The sequence below is a fragment of the Uloborus diversus genome, chromosome 7 (genome assembly GCF_026930045.1).
Source record: "Uloborus diversus isolate 005 chromosome 7, Udiv.v.3.1, whole genome shotgun sequence".
Lineage (NCBI taxonomy): Eukaryota > Metazoa > Arthropoda > Arachnida > Araneae > Uloboridae > Uloborus > Uloborus diversus.
Window position 1 is genome coordinate 99,412,688 of NC_072737.1, and position 24,329 is coordinate 99,437,016.

At 33.5% G+C, this 24,329-nt stretch overlaps 2 protein-coding genes across 4 annotated transcripts in view; one reads left to right on the forward strand and one right to left on the reverse strand.

Annotated features, from left to right (window-relative positions):
* The first annotated feature begins 4,001 nt into the window (after positions 1–4,001).
* Positions 4,002–10,075, forward strand: LOC129226396 (uncharacterized). The gene is made up of 3 exons (XM_054860997.1): positions 4,002–5,119; positions 7,817–7,959; positions 9,358–10,075. Exons 1-3 carry the CDS (start codon positions 4,449–4,451, stop codon positions 9,489–9,491), a joined length of 948 nt encoding a protein of 315 aa, XP_054716972.1. The 5' UTR covers positions 4,002–4,448; the 3' UTR covers positions 9,492–10,075.
* Positions 10,076–10,848: 773 nt separating this feature from the next.
* LOC129226041 (uncharacterized) overlaps positions 10,849–24,329 on the reverse strand; it is a 41,554-nt gene continuing 28,073 nt past the window's right edge. For all 3 annotated transcript variants that reach the window (XM_054860619.1, XM_054860620.1, XM_054860617.1), the window contains one exon: positions 10,849–11,062. In XM_054860619.1, coding sequence (XP_054716594.1) covers positions 11,036–11,062 — 27 coding nt within the window. In that variant the 3' untranslated portion in view covers positions 10,849–11,035. The remainder of the gene's footprint in view (positions 11,063–24,329) is intronic.

Here is a 24,329-nt window from a genome sequence, read left to right on the forward strand (position 1 = left end):
TATTTGAAAGAATTAAATTACTGAAAGTGATGACAAATTTGATAAAATGCAGCGATAAGATAGATTTTCAAATGTGAGATTTGACATTGTACTTTTATGATATATAACTTCCTTTCTGAAGTGTAAATATGATCCAACATGTTACTTGGGCCACTTAGCATTAGTCAGTGTTGTATCAACGAGCATAGAATGTTTAGAAAAATTTCCCTAAACAAAAAGTAAGGGCCCAAAATGAGGCCGAGCTTCCCTTAACTTCAGAGGTTAATCGGGCCCTGTTTGTAAGCATGTTCTTTCAGAAAAAAATACTTTTAAAATTTTGGAAGCGACCCTATTGGTTACTTTGTGTTTCTTAAATTTATAATTTGCAAAAGTTTCAGTTAATCATATTGCTTTTTTTATTCATACTCTTACAAATTCTGTAAATAATTATTATTTTTGTGATTAATTTGTCGTAATCTAGCTAAATTAGGCGTTTACTAAATTATCTTTCATCTAAAATTATTGTAGCAACGTAACCTGTAAATAGTTTCTTGTAATGAATATACGGCTCCCGTACATTCGGCTGAAGTATACGTCCCCTCATTTCTGAATGATAAAATTTGTGAAAAGAAATAAAATAACTGTCTACGATTTTTCGGGAATCTTGTGGAATATTTGAGAGTTCTCTTTCGGTGTGTATAAAAAGCCGTTAAGCATGATAAAAAGTCAGTTTCGATTGAGAATTTGTACTGAGAGTATTAGTTCTGTTTATTGCGAGGCATTTCGCTGTGTTGTTTTTCGTATTTGGAAGTAAATACGTGTGTAACCGTTGAGTTTACGGTGTTGTGTGATATTTGCTTAATTGCTGATGATTAATTTAGCAGTTGTTGACGATCTTTCCTGTACATAGTGTAAATAAATTTCCTGTCTTTTTCTCAAGAACTGTGTCGTCCTTTCAAAAAAGTTGGAAGTCGCACCGGATTCATTACAATACTAAATGACACCGATAAAAAACCAAAAACACCAATAAATCGTAATATCTTTATAGTAAATAAAAGTAAGGTTTTAAAGAAATTTTGGAAGGAAGTCTGTAGCAGACCTGCGTCCAGAAGACCCCATAGCACCTACAGCCTTGAAATTTTGTACAAAGTTACTTCGGGCCCCGGTGGTTTGCACTTGGATTTTTGTTTTGTTTTTTTAAATTCGAATTTGTTTTTTTGTAATTAATATTTTTAAGCTCAAATTTCGTGTAAATTGCCTATTATTGCCAATTAAGGGGTAAAAAATTACTTGCATATATTAATATTATATATCGTTGGAAAGGGTAGAATTTTCCGCATTCTGCGCAGTTTGTTTCAATGCTCTAACTTGAATACGGCGGGAGTTATTTGCGTTTTTAGCTTGAAATTCTTTAGGCTTAGCTAAAATTCAGGCACTACTTTCTTCATTAAATCTATCAGTAAAAAGTGAAGGATCTATCAGTAAAAAGTGAAGGAATTGTCCCACAGTTTTCTTTTTGACACCAATGGAAACAGCGGCCTTTATTTATTTATGTATTTTTGACACCACTGGAAAGAGCGGCTTTTTTTTTTTACTCCAGATCTAGCTCGACCTATGGTCGAAAAACTAAACTTTTTATCTCCAAAGGAAAAAAAAAAGCGGTAAAAAATCAAGTTCGAATAATCTCATCTCCATTAAAATGATGGATGCTTTATTTGGCGTTGCTATGGTCACATCTTTCGATTGGCATGTTTCTTCGTTCTTATTCGCAAACTTTAAGGGTTTCGATTTTAAAGAAAATCTTTGGCTCAACTCAATTTAAGCCCCTAGCCTTCTTTTGACTTTTCAAACGTACAAAACTGCAGTTCTGCAACGGTCAGGAGCCCCTTAGCCCTTGCGGCTCTGCAAGTTGGTACAAGTTATTTCGAAACCCAGGGAATATTAATTCCTTTTGTTCCAAAAAAGAGCTCATAATGCGTGTTCAATCTGTTTCTTTTTAAGTATACGATTTTAATTTTTGCGAATCAAATAAAATTGCGAAGCAATATTCGGGGATTGGTGAGCGTTAGCGAGAAGGGGGTAGAGCCCCAGTATTTAAAATAATTATACCATAATTATCTATGTATATTTTCTAAAATATTGGACAGATAGTTCATTTTTTTTGATGATATGTGGCAATCATCGAAAAAGAAAAATCAAAGCAAAAAAAAAGGGGGGAGGGAGGGTATGAAATCTATATATCGTTGCTTCAGGGCAACAGTAAGATATCTAATCACAGGAAAGATATGCTGTTACAAAGATACGCAGCTTGACGGATTAGAATGATATTTTTCACAAAAATCAATCATTGCCCACAAAAGCTAACGTGCGTAGTCAAATGCAAAAATTCGAATTAGTTTTTTTTTTTTTTTTCAACTTAAAGTAAAACTGCAAATTTAAGAATATCTCACCAAAGATGCGTCAAACCTTTCGATTTTGCCGTACATTTAAGTAATTATCCCTTAAAAAGCTACGCAAAATTAATTTTACCCGAAGTTCTTAGAACAATTAGAAGACGAATAATCATCGTTTAAAGTAGTTTTTAAATTCTAAAACAATGCTCATCTAGATAATTAATGACTTAAATTGTATGTCCTCAAAAACGACTAAGAAGGGGGTCGTTTCCAAAATTTTAAAAGTATTTTTTTTTCAGAAAGAGCATGCTTAAAAACATAGGATCTGACCATTTTTTAAATAATTTATTTTACTTCAATATTTTAAAAAAAATACTTAAATCGTTGTGCTTTCATTGTTTACACTTCCGTCGTGTGACATCACAAATGATGAAATGTCATTCAATGTTGCCATTCACAGAACAAAATATTTAATTCGCATCTTTACTCACGCGTATTGGCAACGATATGGTTCATAGCAAGCGTAGAGCGCAATTTTAATTCGCTGCTTGATTATCATAACGTGGCAACGTAGTATAGAAAGATGCGCCAAATTGCATCATTTGTGACGTCATAAAGACCACGGCTTGTTTGAAAAATCGGACATTCAAAAAAATTAATTTAAAAAAAAACTGTTGGGAGAATGAAAGTATTTTCTGGGTCAATGTAATTTTTTTTTTTGCTCATTCTATCCATTTCAATGACTAAAAGTAGTACTTTTGACTGAAGGAAATCACCCCATTGAGGTTAAAATCATGTATCAAAAAATTCAAAATTTTACGAGGAACCTATTTTTGACTTCGCAGGACGTCAATTATCGAACATATTAATTAAAAACATATTTTTCCTAATGAATAACTCTTTCTATACACGAAAAAATCTAATCGTGGAACCACCGTGAGTTGAGAGTCGAACGCGCAACACGGTACCGAAAAATTTCGAATTTTACGAGGGATCCATTTTGTCTGATCTCATTTTTGTTCGACTTTAATCAGTAGAGGTATTAATTAAAACGTCAATTAACACCCTTTCAGCCAATTCGGACGCCAGAGTTGGGGAGAAGTTGCTAGTTTTGTCACTAACGAGGAGGCAGCCGCCACAGACGGCGAGTGGGTGATGCTGGCGAGCAAAACGAGCAGGGGATGAAGCCCCTAGTTTTTTCCCTCGTCCTTAGAATTTAAAAAAAGGGGGAAAAAATCCTTTTATAACTGCATCGCCTTCATATTAAAAAGTATACAGGCGCGTGCGCTCGCGCGATAAAGATATTAAATAAATATACATAATTCATGGCGAATGGAGGGTACATCCGATGTGATTTTAGCAATTGATTGCCACATGGTATATATTCTGATTGTTTTCAAGTAAGAAATGTTATCCCTATTCGTTATCTTCTGAAAAGATTAAAGAAATGAGGCTTGAAAAGAACCACTCGATACAGATTTATCAATGAGTTTTATCACATATTTTTCTCGTTTTGACACTTCTATGATATCCCTCTAAGATTTGAAAAATAATGATTTGCGTTATTGAGCCATTGAGCTTATCTCCTAAGAGTTGGTCTTGCATTTCAAAAGCAGCGTTGCTTGTGAAAATGTGTTTGGTATATTCGCGAATTCTACAAGAATGTATAAATAAGTTTTAAGTTATTAAGAAGTGTTTTCATCAGAAAATCCAGAACTAATCAAATATTTGTCAAATATGTACTGATGGCCAAGAGGAAAGTCTGACGAACTTACCATAGAGAATTCGTGACGGAATGGATTTATATTTCCAACTAAAATGGGACGAAATACTGAAAGTTTATTCCAATGGCAAGAACTAGCTCTCAATCTCGATAAGAATGAAACATATATTGAACTAATGCTTTGTTAAAAGTTCTAAAACAGAGATTTATTTTCACATTTTGAAATTTTAGTAAAATTAATTCGTGCATCAGAAAAATTAAAAATGAACTTTTTCAGTGTGAAACTGAATAAAAACAGAACACCTGATAAAATTCCTATAAAATACCATTGGAAGTCAACAAAACATACTTAAATGGGACATAAGATATTGTTAGTTTTGTTGCTTCTAAAGAATGTACTGACATTTTCTTGTTCAAAAGAAACAGAAAGAGTAAATTGTGAGTTCATTGCATCAAACGGAGACCTTGAGGATTTTTATGAACACATTCCAAAATTTGGAGAATGTACAAAGAAGTACAATAGCTCCAGTTTTACTTTAAGACTACAGAATTACTCGATTCCCGGTCTTCCAAATGGAACGTTTTCAGATCTTGGATCCTTGGAACATTTTGCACTAATAATAGAAGACAGTTGGGTAGCGTTGCTTTCTGCACTGTCGGGAGAATATTCGGCATTTCAGAATTTGAAATTTAAGTCCGCTGTGATTGACGTGAGTGACTCCCACACTTTGAGCGGATGGCAATGGAATGAATTGCACAATATTACTCCAGAAAAAGACCGACCATTTGAGCTCAATTTGGTGCGATCGAAGTTAGTTTATTTGCATCCTGATTTCGGACAAGTGGCGAACAGTCGTCTGACGGCCATTCGAATCTTAAAATGTCGACTGAGGTGGCTTGGAGAAAATGTGTTCGAAAAATTTCACGATCTGAAAACTCTTGAACTGAGGGGTAATGTTATTCAAAGGATAGAGCGGTCACACTTGCCAACAACTGCGCCGAATTTGAAAGCATTGGATTTAGGGTAAGATACTTTGAGGTTTTTTTTTTTTTTTTTCCAAAAAAAAAGCACTTTTAGGACATATCTGGCAATGATGTTTCAGTACGTAATAGAAAAAAAAAGCAGTTGTGGATATTGAATGATATTCTACTAAATAATAACTTAGTAAAAAGTTATATTATTTACTAATATGCAGGGTGTATCAGTATCAGTACAGCGTTTACAGACTTTCAGGGCAAATAGAGTGCACCTAGACGATAGGAAATCACTTAGCAATGCGCATGGTCGGAAACGCTTTCCTGACGCGATAGTGACGACGCAAAGCACAAAAAAGACGAAGACACGAATAAGAGTAGAAAAATATGGTTATTATACTAATATTATAAAGAGACAGGGCGGATTTTTGTGTGTTTATATGTTCGAGGTAATCTCCGGAACCACTGCACCTGTTTGAAAAATTCCTTCACTATATGAAAGGTGCTTTCTTACTGAGTGACATATAGGCTACAATTCCAAAAAGTACGATAAATAGTTCTTTTTTTATTCCAATTTAGGCCTAAATTTCACATAAATTTCCGAATATGGGAGCGAAAAATTACTTGCACATATTAATATAGCGTTGAAAAGGGTAGATTTTCCGCGTTCTAAACAATTTGTTTCAATGCTCTAGCTTAATTACGGCGGGAGTAATTTACGTTTTCAGCTCGAACTTTTTTAGGTTTAGCTGAAATTTAGGCTCTAATTTCTTTATTAAATCTATCAAAAAAAGTGAAGGAATTGTCCCACAGTTTTCTTTTTGACAACATTGGAAAAAGCGACATTTTTTACTCCAGATCTCTCTCGACCTATGGTCGAAAAAATTAGCTTCTATCTTCAAAGGAAAAAAAAGTTACAAGCGTTTTTAAATCAATTTCGAGTAATTTCATTTTGATTCAGGTTGTCAACCATTTTATTTTCGCGTTTCCATAGTTACGCTTTTTGAATCTATTGTTTCTTTCTTTATTTTGCATTCAATTTCTTAAACTTATTTTATTTCTTTTTTCCATGGTTACGCTTTTAAAATCCATCTTTCGCATTTTAATTTCTTAAAAGTATTTTAATATCTGTCGTCATTGTTTGAAAGGGTAATTTTGCATGGTGTTTTTTTTTTTTCTTTTATTTAAGCCTGATTGTTGAATATATGTCACTTGACACAATTTTTATTCTCAAGGTTGACCGGGCAAAGCCGGGCAACGCACCTCTCAATATATAAAGATTTGAAAGCTACTGTTAATGTGATTTTAGACTTTTTTGTTTGTCTGGCGAAACATTCGTTATTGCTAAAGAAAAAACATCAGTTTAAGTCGCAAAAGGGCTGGGTTCCGGTAGCGTGGTCGCTTGGAGCGTTAGACTTACATTATTCACCTCGAAGTACTTTGAGGGGTCACAAACACTTGGTAATAATGTTATTGAACAAATATAGCTTGTTCAAGTAAAACAATTCATTTACTATTATATAAACAATGAGTACATAAACTAAAAGTTATTGCTTGTGCTAAATAATGTTTTGTATACAGATATACAAAGTAAAACAAATAGTTATGTTCTGAAAATTTTGACATTTCTGCCCTGTTTTATAATTTTTAGTTTTGGTTCCTAAATTGGAAAATAAAATAAATAAATTAACCATACAAGTGCTCCCCCTCCCCCCCCCGAATCGCCGTCACTGATTTTATCATTATACTTCTGTGATGGCATGGATGTTGCAAAAGATTGGGAGGATTTGTTATACTCTGGAAAATGCAAAATCTTTCACAAATAGAGAAATTACTGGAGAGGGGAGGGCATATAAGTAACTTATATGAATAAACTGTAACTTGACTTATTAGTTAAAATTTCAATTTTAAATATGACTTTATAATCAATTCATTTTCAGATACAATGCTTGATAAAAAAAATTCCAATGACTGTTTATTATTTATTGCTCTAGTATGATTGTTTTGCAAAAATACAATTAGTTTTTGTGTTTTCTGTTTTCCAAAAAATATTGATGGATAAATTTGCATAAAACCAAAACTTATGAAGAAATATCAGCCCAGTATACAATTAGCTGTATACTGGGCTATAATGATACACGATTTTAGCATTTAAGTAGGTTGCACGCTGTTAAAACTGCGGGTTGCAGGGGTATGCACAGGGGTTGGGTCGGTGGTGGGGGGGAGAAGGGACACCCGTTGGCCCGGCCAGAACCTGAAGGTGGACCAATAGTTTTAAAATTAGGGGTGAAATATAGAGGTAAACAATATGGAAGGGGAGTCGGAAAAGTCATTTGTGATGGGCCCCAAAATTTCTGTGCACGCCCCTGGTGAGTTGAATATATGGCACCTTTTAGGGTGAAATATTGTGGCAACATTTACCCCTGTAAGAGTGTCTGTTGACTCCTTAGAGGACCCTTAAAAGTACCCTTTGGCTCTGTATGGCACCTCTAAAAACTCCATCTGGCTCCCTCTGGTACCATTAAGCATGCCATAGATAGTCAAATAGAACCCTTAAAGAGGTACCCCTGAGCTACAACAGATCACTCTTATAAATGCCATATGCAACCCGCAATTTTAACTGTGTAGTTGATTGTTTATTCATCAAAATGATAAATTAACGTACATTTTGAAAGTTAAATCAACAGAATTTAGCTAGACCTTTGATTTCCTTGACTCTTCAAGTAATTATTAAATATCTCTGTAGGAACAACCAGTTATCAAACCTTCCGTTGAATATTTTCAGTGGCCTCCATTTAAATAAAGTTTTTCTCGATGGTAACAACTTAAAAATTCCGATACAAGAAATAGGCCATATTCTGCAAACAAGACCATTACCAGTTTTTTCAGGTAAGTAAAAATGTGAAAAGAAATTATAGCATGTCAATCTAATTTACAATAAGATTAAATGAAGGGTTTAAACAATATTTATAGAACCTCCAAACTGCTAGCCCAACCAGAGTTTACTTTCTGTGAGAATGATTTGGTAATAACACTCCTTAAATGTATACAAAATACAATACTAGGATTGGAAATTTGTTAAAACTAAGGGTTCTCATGACCCATGTTACCTTTTGTTTATTTAATAAGAAATTTAAAATATTTCAATTTGTTTTGTGAAATAAAAATTCACACACACACACACACAATTATAACTTAAACTGCATTGAAGTCAGAAGAATTGGAAACACCTGTTCATTAATTACTAAAAAAGAGAATTTCGGAAGAAATAGAAAGTTTTCACTACTTCTTTCTCAAATTTAAAGCAAAGTTTTAATACCTTGAATTTTTTTAGGAGACAGTAAAATCACAATTTATCAAAATAAGTGGTACAACAAGAGGTTACTAAGATTGGTGATTAAAAAATCTTTTATAAAACTATTGGGTCTCGAGGTTTAACTCAAAGAAACTCCTTTGCTGCCTCCCGGGCTTGAAAAAGAAAAATAACAAGTTAGCTCAAAGCAGAAGTATACATTACGGCCTTCGGCAATTTTTAAAGACCTCAAGTCAGTCAACCTCCATAGATGAGAAACAATAAGCAATTCTTGACAGATTAAAAGTAAAAAGCTTGAAACTTAAATTCCTTTAACAATTATCTAAATACTGTGTGTAAATGAAAAGAAAATGTTGAAAATATTGCATGTTTTTGGGAGATGTCATAAGTGTAACTCGGTGTGTATTGAGTAAAAGCAGAATTAATAATTTCAAAAGGAAGAAGATACAATGTAAAAAATGTTTCTTAAATGGTAATATACTAAATTCATTAAAATTAAGATAACAATACGAGAGGATATTCACTTAAACACAAAAATATTTTATGCATTCTTCATTTTTAAGTTGATACATTTATCAGCAAGTAACATTGAAAAATCAAACATGAAAGACAAAATGCAATAAGGAAGAATTAATTTTTAAACTCATCATTTCAGTTTAAACTTTTTCATATGGAAATGAGCAACTAGTCAGTATTCTTTTTCCTTTTTTTTTGTTCCTAGTTTCATAAGATATATAACTATAGTTGGGGCAAGCCTAAACTGGCAGCATTGTGAAGGCTACACAAATCTTACTTGCAGCATTGCAACACTGCCAGGTTAGGTTTTCCTCAACTATAGAAGAATATACAAATAATCCACTGGTAGAATTTTTTTATTGACCATTCAAAGACTATTTAGGGGTTGATTAACACCTGTTAGAGATCACTGTGTTAGACAACTACTCATAATAAAACGCTTCTTTTATAACTTCTAGGAGTTTTATGGCCTTGCAGTTGTGACAGTCTTCAGCAACTTTTGAAGGTGGATTTCAATTATGTTCACGAGTACTGCTACATGGAAAACTCACGCAAGGATATACGCTCAACGTATCAGCAGTTTTGCAATTAAGATAAGATTACCAATTTAAAATCCAAAAGGCATTGAGTTCTGAAAATCTTCGAAATGGATTCATCAAACAGTGTTGGATGTGAAATTTCCTTATGAAATATTAAATGTTCTGAGTAAATACTTATTTTACATTTTTAAGGGCTTAAACAACATGTCATACACGTGGTTGCTTAAAAACAAACAAACAAAAAAAAAGCTGAAAACAATTTGCAGGAATTAAATTAAATCTTAAGATTGAAGATTGTAGAATTTCGCTAATTAGCAGAAAATGCATTTATTTTAGTAATTTTCCAACTGTAGGGCAACAAACATGTTTTAAAGGAACATTATTATGAGCTGCTTCCTCTTGATTACTTTTTATTACTTGTTGCTTAAGTGATTTATTTTTTATAGGACATGCATTGCATCTGTATTTTCAGGGAAAATTTCCAATAAAAATAAGCATATATTTAATTTATTTACTTTGTAACAAGACTTAAAGAATCATTGAAATAAAAAAAATCTTGTTCTTGTGCAAGATGCACAAAGATTGAATGGAAAACTAGGTATGCGTTCCTTTGCCAGCATGTGGAATAGTGGGCTTCTGTTATTTCACAGAACATCTGAAATTGAGTAGCAATCTTTAAACATCTGCTATTCATCTTCTATATTATTCATCATATCCCAAACATTGGACAATATAAAGCATGCTGAGCAAAAAAAAAACCCACTTTTTACTCGTATGTAGTAACTTTGACTGAAACTAATTTTTCTCATACATATAATAGCGAATTCACTGATCAAGTAAAGCTGACGTCACTAAGAATGAACTCACATCATAGCATGTGTGACAGCATTATTTTACTGTTGAAGGTACAAAAAATTCAGTAAGTTATTTATAATTTGATAATTTTTTTGCCAATGTTTGACATGAAGGAAAATGCTTAGAAGGTTGAACTGCATCTGGTAACTTAACTGTTTTACTGGTAAAGCTGTCATTTTAGGAGAATGAAGAAACGAAAAAGTGGTCAATAATTAATGTCATCTACTGGAGTTTAGGGTTTGTCCACTGGAGTTACGGGTAAAATGTCAATTATCAAAATATCACCAATCAGGCAATAGCTTCGTTCAAATGTAGAAGCAATTTTTATTTGTCATACCGTGATGGGTGATCACCATGACAGGCGATTTTCTAGTTTGCATAGAATTAGAATCCTAAAATTATTAAGAAAAGGAAACAGTTTTTGAAAAGGAAAACAAGAACAAACAATAATAGCATCTTATAATATGAACAATAATGATTACTTAAATAATATTTTAATGATTCTTTAATACAAAGTAATGGTAATAAATATTTTTAAGATAAAAATATCAATGATACAAAAATAATAATAAAAAATTCATTACTTCAGCTAATTATACTGAACAATAAAAATAGAATATTTTTTAACATTGCATTTAAGTAACAATTATTAAGTAACAAGGATAAATAGCATTTATATGTGATCAAATGTGAGTGAAGTTTATCATATTATTGCTCTGTCTCATATACACATTCTGCAAAATCAGAAAAAGGCTTGAGCAACTTCTTCCTGAAAATAGCAAAAAATAAAATTAATACCAGTCATTACTAGGGTTCGCCGATATATATCAGTCAATATATATCCGGGATATTTATTTTGAAAACGTGATGTTTTGATATTTTCGATATTTATTTTTTCAACTATGATATTTGCAATATAAAAATTTTATTAATCACAGTAATAGTATTAACTTATTATTAAAAATAACCAAGAAGTTATGTATTATACATTGATGTATTAATACATCATTAATACAGCAAAGTAATATAATATTCCTTTTTTAAATTATATTCATTTTTATCATTAGTAATGTTCAGGGCTGCCACAGAAGTTCAAGAATGAAGTTCCCCGACAATTCCAGATTTTCTAGTTGCTTTTAGAAAAGATTCCAAGTTAATGAATGTTGGCTTGCGTTATAAAATACCAATTGTTTTTTTTAAATGTAAATAAACCAACCTCTTTTATGAATCAAATAATGCTTAAAAAATTATAAATAATGTAAGTTAAGATAAACTAAAATTTAAATTATATTGATAACAAATAGATTAACAATAAATTATATTGATAACACCTAGACGAATTGGTATAGCATAAAATATTAGTATTGGTATAGTATTTGTATAGTATATTGGTATAGTATGGAAAAATAATAAGAACCTAAGTACCAGAGGAAACGCATGCCATTATGGGCAATTTTTTACTTTTATTCCTGTGGTAAATGATATTCTTTCAACTTATACATTGAAAGAGTATACAAATGTATGTTCCATTGGGTTCAAGAAATGAAATGAAGAAATACACACACAATCAACCAAGAACAGCATGTGGTAATGCTGCAATAAAAATGATGCTGTAAAATGGAACGGCAGTAGCAATTACAAGCAATAAAGTATTCAGGACATGATGTGAATCAAGCAGTAAATGAGATGCTTTTGAGAAAAATAATTTTATTATTCCAATATCGTAGTTATTGAAACACATAGCAAGTGCATCTGTCGGATAGACCTTTTTGATCCGTAGAAGAATACGGTATTAGAAATTGTTGCAAAAAAAAAAAAAAAATGTGGAGGTCACTTTTTTTGGGCGGGGGGGGGGGGGGGGGGGGGGGGCAATTTCCGCAAAGTGCTGTAAAAGAATGGCGCATGTTCCAGACTTTTTGAAAAGAAGATTTGCTATTCATTCCGAGAAGAAAGTGATGCATAAATATTCGGTTAAAAATATATTCAATTCGAAATTTTACTACATTTTTAGTATCGATTTTTTCAAGTTCATATTTCATAAAATTTTATTTTACAAAATGAACACATTTCTTTTTTGTTTTGAAATAAATGAAATCGTAATTAGAAAACTCTTTTATGTAAGTGTAAGTAATATTCTACAATTATAAATAATTATAAGTGGTAATCAATGCAATTATTGCAATCAAACAATAAATGTAAAATCTGCAAACAAAATGTGCTCACACCATACAAACGCCGGTTGGTAGAAAAATCTACCATAAAAATAAAAATAGAAAATTTAACGGGAAAAATTAAATTTGTATATAATGCACTTACTAGACATAAAATAAATAAATACTAATAAAATTATCACAGTTTATTGTTTTTTTCGAAACCGGCATTAATGGGTTAAGATACTCTTAAGATCATAGATGCATCGCGGAAAATATTATAGTACAGTGCAATTAGACGTGAACCTCAACATCCAAAGTAAAAGTTTCCTGTCAACTCTAAATTGTTGTATACTGTCCACATATTGTTTGGTAAAAAGTTACACCGTTTTCAGCGTCGGGTTTTGGGGGGAGGGGGGGGAGAAGTTGGTAAATTAGTAGTTTTTATCAGTTTTTCCGAAATATTTAGAAAACTATAGTGTTTAGCGCGAAAAGTGCAATGTACAAAATAAGCTACACTAAATTACGAACAAAATGGTCCTAAACATTATTTTGTTAAGTGAACGATTCCAGAGTTACGGCGGGTGTAAAGTAGAAAATTTTCGCATTTTTAAGATTTTTTGGGAAGTGCAATTCTAACTACTACGTAAACAGAAATAACTAAATAATTTTATTAAAAAGTAATGTTGTACAATCGTATTCTAGTCAAAAAGAAACTAAGAGGCACCACATGGGGTTAGAAACGTAGAAATACTGGGAACGAGAACCGGTTTTCTGCAATTTGCGTGAACTGTGATAAAGCACTTGAAGTTAGACTACTAGCTTCAAAAAAGATTGAGAACAAAACATTCAGAGATACTCTTGAAAAGAAAGTTAGCTGTTCAGTCTCTAGCCTCTATTACCAAGTCTATAATAATTAACAACACCACTGTATGTGTGAACACTAATACCAGGGGTGTTTGTGATCCGAAACTTCAGAAATTTCCAAAACTTATGGGTTGACAACACATTCTAAAACTGAAAAATTATTTCAAAAAATAAAAAAATAAATAAACTTTAAAAATAATTTTCATTAATGATTTAAATGATTTTTGTATGCATATTTGAAGAGTTTTTACTGGGGAGGGAAAAGGGTCTAGCTTCACAGTTTCAGGAAATTTCACACTGCCTTCAAAAAATTTTACTTGAGTCCACGTGCACCCCTGCCTAATACTCTCTCACATCGGATGGTGTGCACTGTAAGAAAATATGAGAGACTTTAAGAAATACTGTTCGAACCCGCTTAAGTATGAATAGCCATTTTGCCACGAAAAAATATTCTAATAAGCGGGATATTCCAAAAACCGGGATAAAAATAACACATTACATTGGTTTGGTACATTGAAAATGTATTATATTAAGCGGGATATTCTTTTAACCGATATTCTAATAAACGGGCTTGACTATTTTAATTCGAATTACGTGCATATCATCCACCCTTGTTCGACGAATCTGGCTTGATAAGGAAGGGGAGCAAATCTCCAATGGTGTCTGTTGTGGTTCCAGATTCAAATGAATCATCGATCACCCCTTATTTAGAAAAAGCGTCCTATATCATTAATGAAGATCACCTTCTTCATCGTGTTTTCTGACGTTTCCCAGCTACCTTCAGACAGATTTGCGAGCAATACATAAATTACGTAATTGCTCATTATAGGCCAGCAATTTGTTTTTGATGAATACGAGCAAGGAACCACAAAAGATGAAGAACAATTATGTAGATCACGTTCTACGACTAACATTGAAGTCAAAGTTGAAGACTCAATCGATGTAACTATCAACCAACGTGAATTTCTAGCTAGCACTAAGAACAAAATGGGCCTAATTTCTCTCCTGACAATGTACTTGCAAAGAGGCGGTTGCACAGTTCACCAAGCATCGGGTGACGATGACTTATAGTTTTAACAGCGATTGATAAAGCTAAGAATGGAGTTGAAGCTTGTGTGATCGGTGATGACATGGACTTAGTAGTACTGTTGAATGTTCACACACCATCAGAAAACAAACTGAAAATGGTGGTACCAAAGAAAGGCAATCAGCAGGAAACTGTTTCGGACATTCAGCGAAGCATTGGAGACATGAAGGGTGTACGCTTTGCAATATACGCCTTCAGAGGATGTGACAATGTACCATCTTTCTACAAGAAGGGAAACATTTCACCGTATAGGAAAGTGTAAGCCAACAACGCTCTTCGTACGAAGCTTTTTAAGTCCTTAACGATTCCAAAGCTGACCCCAGTGCGGTGGCTGACACAGGAAAGTATTTCTTTCTTGCGATGTTTGGAGCAAAAAATGCTGAAGATCTAGATAGTTTTCGCTACCAGTGTAACTTGCAGGCTATTGCAACGCAGCCCATTCATTGTTCAAGTTGGCTTACCCTCACTTCTACAGTTACCAGGCAGCATTCATATACCACCAGGTTCAGCAGCAGCTGGATGAAGAAAAGAATTTACCTCCATTGGGGGTGGAAGAAGATTGGTGAATACCTGAGACTAATTACAACAATGCCTTCTGTAACTCCCTAGGAATTACTTTCCCTCATAGTGCGCGTTTAAAAAGCCGAATGCGTCCATAGCTGCGAGTGCAGAAGTAGTGGTCTAAACTGCTCAAGCATGTGCAGTAATTGTTCAGGTCTAGGAAGTAATAACAGGGGCACTAATATCATAGACGAAGATCTAGAAGAGGACTGTGGTATGCTTGAACAGGACTGAATCCTGATGAATACTTTACATCACAATACGTCGCATTCAACGTTCTACATTTTTATTAAATATTAGTATTGAACTCAGTGTACGAACGTCAAAAAGTTTGATAAAATATGGTTGCAATATGCAGGCGAATATGCCTATTTTCTAAAGAAAAAACTTCAAAAGCTGCACTTATAAAAATGTTATTATTAAAAATGATATAACTATAAATCATAATTGTTATGAATTTTTATAATTTAAAATCATCTGTGTTAATAATATATTTATTCTTATTGCGGCATTGTCTAGAGAAAATTTGGGTCTCTCCGTGCAGCAGATTTATATAACCACGGTCCATGAATGCTTCTTTTCCCTTAAAAGTAGAGCCCCTTGAGTAGGTGGTGAGGTTGTCGTTCCTTCAAGGGCTAATCACAAACATACCACCGGCCCCATAAATCGCAATTTGCTTTTAAAAAACACTCCTCATACAAAAAATTAGTTTCCCGAGTGATAATGAATTTTTTTGCGAAAAATCTAAAAAAATACAAAAATTTCTATTTTTCGCCTATTGTAACTCTGGAACCGTTCACTTAACAAAATAATGTTTAGGACCATTTTGTTCGTAATTTAGTGTAGATTATTTTGTATATTGCACTTTTCCTGCTAAACACTGTAGTTTTCGAAATATTTCGGAAAAACTGATAAAAACTACTAATTTACCAACTTCTTTCCCCCCTCCCCCCAAAACCCGACGCTGATAACGGTGTAACTTTTTACCAAACAATATGTGGACAGTATACAACAATTTGGAGTTGACGGGAAACTTTTACTTTGGATGTTGGGGTTAGGCCCTTTTTCGGTCTATTTGCACCGTACTATTAATAGTTTTTAGGTAAGCATAGCTTGGGTTTTTTTTTGTTTTTAAAAGAGGCAAAATAAAATGTAATGATATTCAATCAGATCTTTGTGCTTTTTGTATGGGTATTTCTTTTTTTTTTTTTTTTTATCATTGTAGCCTAATCAGATTTAGTCTTCAAAAAGGAGCTTGAATTTTCTTTCTCTTGACTATAAGGAAAATTAGCATATCCGGAATGCGACATTTACCGTACTGCAGCATCTTTGCCTGAATGGAGCAGCAGTTTCACCATTCAGACAGAAAAATTGGAAGAATTCCCTGACATTTCCAGATATTTAAACCAATTTGTAATGTTCCCTGATTTTTCCCTGACAATTTTAGGTGATTTTCATTTTCCCTGATCATTCCAGGTTTTCCAGGTGCGTGGTAACCCTGAATGTTGCAATTTTAATCTTTAATAATAATAAAGCTGAAGGTCTCTCTGTCCGGATCTCTCTCTGTCTCTCTGTCTGCCAGGATCACTGTGACGCGCATAGCGCCTAGACCATTCAGCCGATTCTCATGAAATTTGGCACAAAATTATTTTGTAGCATGGGGGTGTGCACCTCGAAGTGATTTTTCGAAAACTCGATTTTGTTCTTTTTCTATTCCAATTTTAAGAACATTTTCCCGAGCAAAATTATCATAAGATGGACAAGTAAATTACCAAGTTATCATAACGTGGAACCGTAACATGGGCACAAGCCAATTGGCGAGAAAATTCACCATACATTATTTGTAAATATGTAAATATACAGGCAAACCAAAAGACCTTTTACAGGGTGGCGACAGGAACTGTGAAAAAAAGTTCCCTGACTTTTCCTTGATTTCCCTGATTAAGTTCACCAAATTTCCCTGATTTACATTACCAATAATAATTGTCTTCTTTCTTTGCTCTACTTGAAATCCATTGTATGTTTGTATAAAATGCAGTATTGTAAACATATCAAGTCAATTTTTTGGGAAAAAAACCCCCTACGAAACAGTATATTAAATTTTTCTACATGGAAAGATTAGAGAAAATTTTAAAAAAAAATAAATAAAAAAAAAATACTTCCAGAAACCACTTAGCATAAGAATTTTAAGAAACTATTAAAATCACTCTTAAAAACATGTGTATTTATGATAGAACTAAAAAGTAATTGAAATTATTTTGAACTAAGTTTCCAAACAGTATAGTAATTGTTTCAATAATAACAAGTAATAGTGAAAGAATAGAAGTAATGTAGTTATTCTTATATAACTAATTGACATATTTATGCAAAACAGATGAAACCATTTGACATCCATTCATAGGGAGCTTTTCTCTAATCAAGAACATAGGTTTTAATGAATGAATACAGCATTTTAACAATAAAAAATAAAGATATTTAAAGTAAGAAAAAACAACGTCAAAAAAAGCACAAATTGCCGATTTCAGCAGACACGTGTTTTGGCGTTTCAGGGAACGCCTTTCTCAATGCAAAACGTAATGAGCTTATGGACGAAAGGCACTGGACAATGGAATAAAGTCAAGGAGCTAAGGCATTAATGAAGGATTCCTCTTTGCCTGTATGGTTGTTTATTTTACGTAGCATTGAAAGCGTAAAAGGAAATTACAAGCTAGGTAAAATAAACAACCTAACAGACACAGAAGCAATCTTAGGAAGTTCATCCTGTGGTTAATAAGTAAGATTCAATACTTTGAGGTTGAGGAAAAAAGATGCACAAATGCGGCAGTTTACAATCGCACCTCATTAATTTTACTTTTTTGTTTGAACAGATAATTGGCGGAAAATTCGTAGGGAATTAAAGTACTTAATTTTGTAAAGCAAAAAAAAAAATTTTTTTTCTTCATAAAATCAATTTTCCCTGATTTTTTGTAATTTTTTCAAAATTCCCTGATATTTCCCTGACTTTTCCCTGATTAATAAAGTTCCCTGACTTTTCCCTGATCTCCCTGATTTCCCTGATCTGTCGCCACCCTGTTTTAATTTTTTATTATAAGCAAAGCCGTGCGGGTACCACTAGTTCATAATAAAAGTGCCTAGTTAAATATTAAACGTTGGTTAGAAAAATGTCTTATGACTGTGCACTGACAAATGCATATTTTTTTGTTTCTGAATCACATAACTGTAAAAAAGAAGGTAATAGAAGAAAATGAGTAAAACCGCTAATGCTAAATTAGGTCCATTAAAATTGATTAAAAAATAAAATGAAATATTAAATATAAATGATGAAACAAACCTTAATTTTAAGTCCACATATTGTAATAATAATATAAAGAGTGTTGAGGATGCATTTGCTATTTTGAATACTTTAGTTTGTGCTGATCAGGACTGAATTTGGAAGTGTGGAGGCCCCGAGGCAACGAAGAAGTGGACACCCCTAATCAGAGTTCGAAAAGATCATATTTTCGAAAATATCCGATACATTGATATATATCCGAATATTTTGATATACAGGGTGGTTATAAAATAACGTGAGGTGTTCAGAGCCCTCTAGCAAGTGAAGTATTGAACGAAACATTGCCAGACTTCTTGGGCGCACATATCAGATCATGGGATTTCGAAGAAAAAATTAGTGCCAAAAGTCACCACCAGGGGGAATTCTGGCGCTGCAAAAGTGTATTACTTCCGAATACTGAAGAATTAAATGCTAAAAAATGCAGCACACATCAAGATTTTTACTGCAAATGTTTGTTGCTGACAAATGAAGTTCAATATAACCGAAAAAAAAATTTCAATTTGTAAAAAAAAAAAACGAATAGAACTGAAAGTCGTCAGGAAGTTATTTCTGAGCAGAAGCTTTGATTTCTTTCTTGAATAATATTCATAGAAGATGGTGCACCACCCCACGTTGGGTTTTAGTTACTGATTGTATGGCGGCAGTTCCTCAATAGCAGTTTTATTAGTCATGCATTTCCTACTGTATGGCTACAGTGGTTGCCCAATTTTTTACCTTTTGACGTTTCGCCGTGGGGATACCTTAACGGTGTTGTGTATTCTGCAACATGTTCCAGATATATCAACTTTGAAGACTCAAATAGCATCACAGGGAGGAGAAATGAATCCTTTCCTCTCTCCTCGGATGTGTCAAAAATATTGTGCATTGTATGCAGTACATGGAAAATACCTCAATGTTGGTTGTTAGTAAAAATCATATTTTGTGAATAAAATTGATGCATATTTTGTCAGTTAGCACTTTATCCTTCAATATTCACAGTAATACACCTTTTCAACACCGAAATTTCCCCTGGTGACTATTTTTGGAACTTTTTTTTTTTAGAAATCGAAATCCCATGGTCTACTGTGCCTGTCCATGAAATTTGACAATGTTTCGTTTAATACTTCACTCTCTAGGGGGTTCTGAACACCTCACGTTATTTTATGACCACCCTGTATATATATGATATTTTCGACCCGTGAAAGTAAGGATATTTTGTTAATATTTTATTGTGGCGGCCCCTTTGTTGTGGAGGCCCCGGGGCAGTAGTCTGCCTGCCCTCCCTTAAATCCGGCCCTGGTGCTGATGCTGATTGAAAATATTGGATAGATATCAAAATATGATATATATTAAAATATCGGATATTTTTGATGTTTTCAAAAACATCATGACATTTTCGAATTTTGCTCATTACTATGCCTAAATTTCCTGAAAATAGCTGTTTGGTTTGTAACACTTTCAAACAACAGCGATTTTTTATAAATATTTTCTGCGGTTAGCCGTGTTTAAAAATTTTTAAAGTACATTTTAAAGGATCATTTTAGGTTAATATTCATTTTGGCACTTTTTCAACTGGGGAGTTTCTTTTTATAAGAATCTTTATCAAAGCATTCGATATAGCTATAAGTTCTAATTATTTCTGCAAAGAAATAGAGTTATATTATTTTTAGGATGATGTGGAGTGTAATCAAGCAAGAATGGAAAGTTTCATGAAAAGAAATCAGCAATAAATCTTTCATAGACCTTTGCAAAAAATACGTAAACAATTTACAACTATTACAATGAAAATACATTTTGGTAAAGGAACTTTCTGCAAGAAAAACATCTTCTTGTCCCAAATCTAGAAAGATAATGTTTTTTTTTTCCTTCTAAATTTCCAGTTGAGGGCAAGAGGAAAAAGCAATATTTAAAAAATAAATAAATAAAGCAGGAATATGAAGAATGGTAAAAAGATTTTCCCCTTTTAAAAAAATTTTTAGAACTAATCTTTTCATGCTAGATGTACTTTTGCTGAGGATGCTTCCATGTCTTTTGTTGTTTACTCATGTAAAATGTATTCTCTCCACATGAAAAGCTTAATATCATTGGTGAAATAGGAAGTTTAAAACTTAAAGTTTGTGCTAAAACTGTCACCCAACAGGAAATATACAGGGTGATTATAATTAAATTTCCACTTTCAAAACGCTATAAAAATAAAACCACTGGTCAGAATGACCTCAAATTTCAACGGAATACTATCGAAGAAGGGGGAAAACGTATAACAAAAGAAAAAAAAACAGTTGGAATTTTTAGCAATAAATGGCACTGCAAGTGTCAGAATATGTAAATCAAAACACCTGTCATGTGCCCGACTCATTGAAGTTGTTATAAAAACGCCAAATACACGTTTTTTTTTCTCATTTCGCATCTGAGAAGTTCACTATGACTATCTCAATGAAAGACCTGGCTGTCCCGATCACCTGATCTTAACCCGTGTGACTTCTGAATATGGGGCTATCTGAAAGCTGTTGTGTTCAGTGCTCCGATTGCAAACTTTGCTGAAGGCATTCATTGCGCAACACATTCTAAACGTGACCCCGGAAACACTTCAATCAGTGGTGGAACATGCTGTTTCTTGATTTCAACTTGTTACAGAAAACGGGGTACATTATATTAAACATCTTTTGCCCCAGTCTCATGAAAATTAAAGATCGATTTGATTTTCACTGATGCTTTTTATGTGGTTTTCGAACTCAGGACAATTAAAAACCGATTTTTCCCATCCGATGTGAAATGACCTTTCCGTGTTGGATGAGCTTACTTAATTAACAGTATCACACCAATAACCTCATGCACGGTGAGTAGTACGGTGTTTTAACGTATAGTTTACACCTTAGATAATATTTTGTGATTTATTTGTCATAGTTTGTAGTCGACCACTATCAAATTATGATGCTTACAGCGCCATGTATTGCTAAAATTTCCAACTATTTATTTTTCTTTTGCCATCAAGTTCCCCCCTTCTTCGATAATATTCCATTGAAGTTTGACGTCATTCTGACCAGTGGTTTTATTTTTACAGCGTTTTGAAAGTGGAACTTTAATCATAATCACCCTGTATATATGCACAGTAGTATCAGACTAGAGGGGACAAGGGGCAGTTCACCCTAGGTGACTTCCAAAGTGTTAAGTAAAAATATAAGTCAAAGTGTGCTCCAAAGTGTTCCAGGTTTAAGAGTTTAGGAAAAATGTATGTACTTTGATTGTTAAGTTTCCTCCCAATAAATCTGAAATTTTATTTCATCCATCAAATTACAATATAATAAAAAATCACAATATTTGGCAATAATTGGGGGCGGTTGAATATTCAGCTAGAGAATTTTTTTTTCATAAATGCATTAGTAATTATATTTGCCCTTAAACTTAAACTTTCATTATACTACAAAAATAAAAATAAGCTGTTTCTGAAAATTATACAAACTTCATGATTATATTAAACACTAAAAGGTTTTTCCCTCAGAGAGGGGGATGAGGGATGACAACAGATTACATTTCCTTTGCATACATAAACCTCCATTACAAACTTCGTAAATAAGGAGTTGGACAGCCCTTTGACTTAATTACATATTACATGTGATGTGGGATGAATTTAAAAAGATTATAAACAATGTTTAATGGAATGTGAAGCCATTTTCCTGCAAAACAGCCTCTAAATCCAAAATTTCACAGGAGGGACAAAGACAAGATGGAGGACAAAGTCGATGACAGAGTTTTGATTCCAAATATCCCCACAGATGTTTGTGAATGTTCAAGTCAGGAAACTAAGGGTAGCAAGCCCAAGCAAGATATTCTACTTTGTCTTCACACACTTCAAACAAATTTTAGACTATTTTAGCAGTGTGTTTAGGAGCCTTATCGTCTTGATACAGTGGACATTTTTCAGGAAATAAAGTCTCAATAAAAGGATGTACTGGACTCCTCAGAATATCTACACAGTAAACATGTCACCCTTCCATGCAGAGTAACAAGGGGTTCATGTCAAGATATTGCCCCTGTATCATTAGGGAACCACCTCCGTGCTCCACAGTCGGCAAGAGGCAGCCAGGAAAAATGCTTCTGAGGGCTTCTTTAGTCGTAAATGCGACCAGTTATCTAAAATACGGTGAAGATTGATTCAACAGAACAGACAGGCCCGGATTACCCAATAGGCCAACCTAGGCCCTGGGCTAGGGGCGCATGCCGAAAAGGACGCACGTTGCAGAGGGGGGAAAAATAAACAGCTTGCTGGGAAAAAAGCGACGCGTTATGGAGAAGCAAAATGTATCTAGAAAAGAAAGGTATAAAAACAGCAATTGGAGGGGGGAATGGGGGGGGGCGTGGTGCTTGAGTCGAGGTGTCCTTTTTCAATCAAAGCATGTAATTTTCAATATCTTTGATTTGAATAATAATTTCTTTAACATATAGCTTTGACCAGAGGCGAACGGAGTCCTTCAAGAGAGCACCAACCGGGACTCCCAAAAAAGGCGAGGTTCGAGGGTCAAAAAAAAAAAAAGAAGTCGCACGGGTTTGAGGGCGCCAAAAGAAAAAAAAAACCCCGGAGTCGCACAGATTTGAGGACAAAAAAAAAAAAAAAAAAAAAACTGAAGGCGCACAGGTTCGAGGGCGCACCGAACCTTGGACCGGCGGTAGGCTAGTTCGCCCCTGGTTTTGTAAAGTAAAAAGCTTATTAGAGGTCACACACAGGAAAATTAGTAAAAATCATGACCTAGAAAATGTTCAATTATAAAATTTGTTGCCGAATGACAAAATACGAGCATGCACGTCGCATACCAACATCTAATGAAAAGAGAAATCAGACATTAGACACAGGGGCGGCATTTCAGCATTTCATTTGGGGGGTCGAGTTTTTTAAGTAAGTATTATCATAGTGCGGTCCCAAACATACATTAGCTAACAGGAAGTGGTCATAAAATCAGTTTAGTATGAATAAAAATTAGTGTTTAGAAACAATTAAAATTTTGATTCATTTTCTAATAAGTTATCATACAAAACATCTCGATACTAAAGTTTTTATATCTTTTGAAAAAGTTTCAATGCGTTATTTTTGGAATTCGGAAACGCAGGGGAATCGTGTTACTAATCTATCAGTGCCAATATCGTGCTGTTTTGCCAGTGCAGCTAAATAGAAAAGATGGTGAAAAAGCTCATGCCCTTATGCATGTATGACTTCGTTTGAATGTTTTGCCCATTGTGCTTCGAAAATAATTCTCTAACCTCCTGAGACAAAAAAAAAAAAAAAAAAAAAAATCTTTCTCTACTAGCTGAGCTAATTGGAATAGTTAAAAAAATAGTTGAAGTAACAAAGTTATGTATAAAAACACCTTTTATATCTTGCTCTTCAAAATCACCCAGGAAACTTCAAACTTTGTGAGGGGCTTAATTTTTCATCATTGAATAATCTAGTCTCGTAGGCGCTGTCAGCTTCAATGAGATGTCATCTGCCTCCAGCTCTGTTATTCACTATTCGAGACTGATGAGTCCATAACAAGGGCGAATCTACAGTCTCTGGATGCGAGAACTGGTCTTGTCGGTATATTGCTTGTAATTTTTTCTTGCCTCATGCTAAAATTTTTACTCATAATTGAAACATTTTATTTTTCGTTTTCAAAATCCAATCCAGATAATATAGAGCCAGCCATACAGAAAAACAATTATCATCAAATCTTGTGTTAATTTCATTCGAAACTAAATCTATTACTTCATACAAAATAAAATAAAAAAGAAAAAACAGTGTTTGACTTTACATCATCATGTAGATTTTTGTCACTTTTTTTTTTTTTTGTCTTTTAAAAATTGGCTCGGAGGAATCACGCTTGATTGAAATATACATCTATGTAAAATCTATTTTCAATTTAAATTGTAGATTGCACTATGGTAGTATGGTGCACAGATCAATTGCAGATTGAACTGTGGCTTGAATAGTCCGAAAATTAAGGGTAACGGATTGTGAAGATGTTTCGATAGAGTAAAGCATTTTTCAAAAACTTTCCTCAATACAAATTCAATACAAATTCAAACGAAA

Coding starts and splice junctions, on each gene's coding strand:
- LOC129226396 (XM_054860997.1), top strand. CDS start 4,449: ATGGGACATAAGATATTGTTAGTTTTGTTGCTTCTAAAGAATGTACTG. Junction 5,120..7,816: donor TTGAAAGCATTGGATTTAGG/GTAAGATACTTT, acceptor ATATCTCTGTAG/GAACAACCAGTTATCAAACC. Junction 7,960..9,357: donor ACCATTACCAGTTTTTTCAG/GTAAGTAAAAAT, acceptor TATAACTTCTAG/GAGTTTTATGGCCTTGCAGT.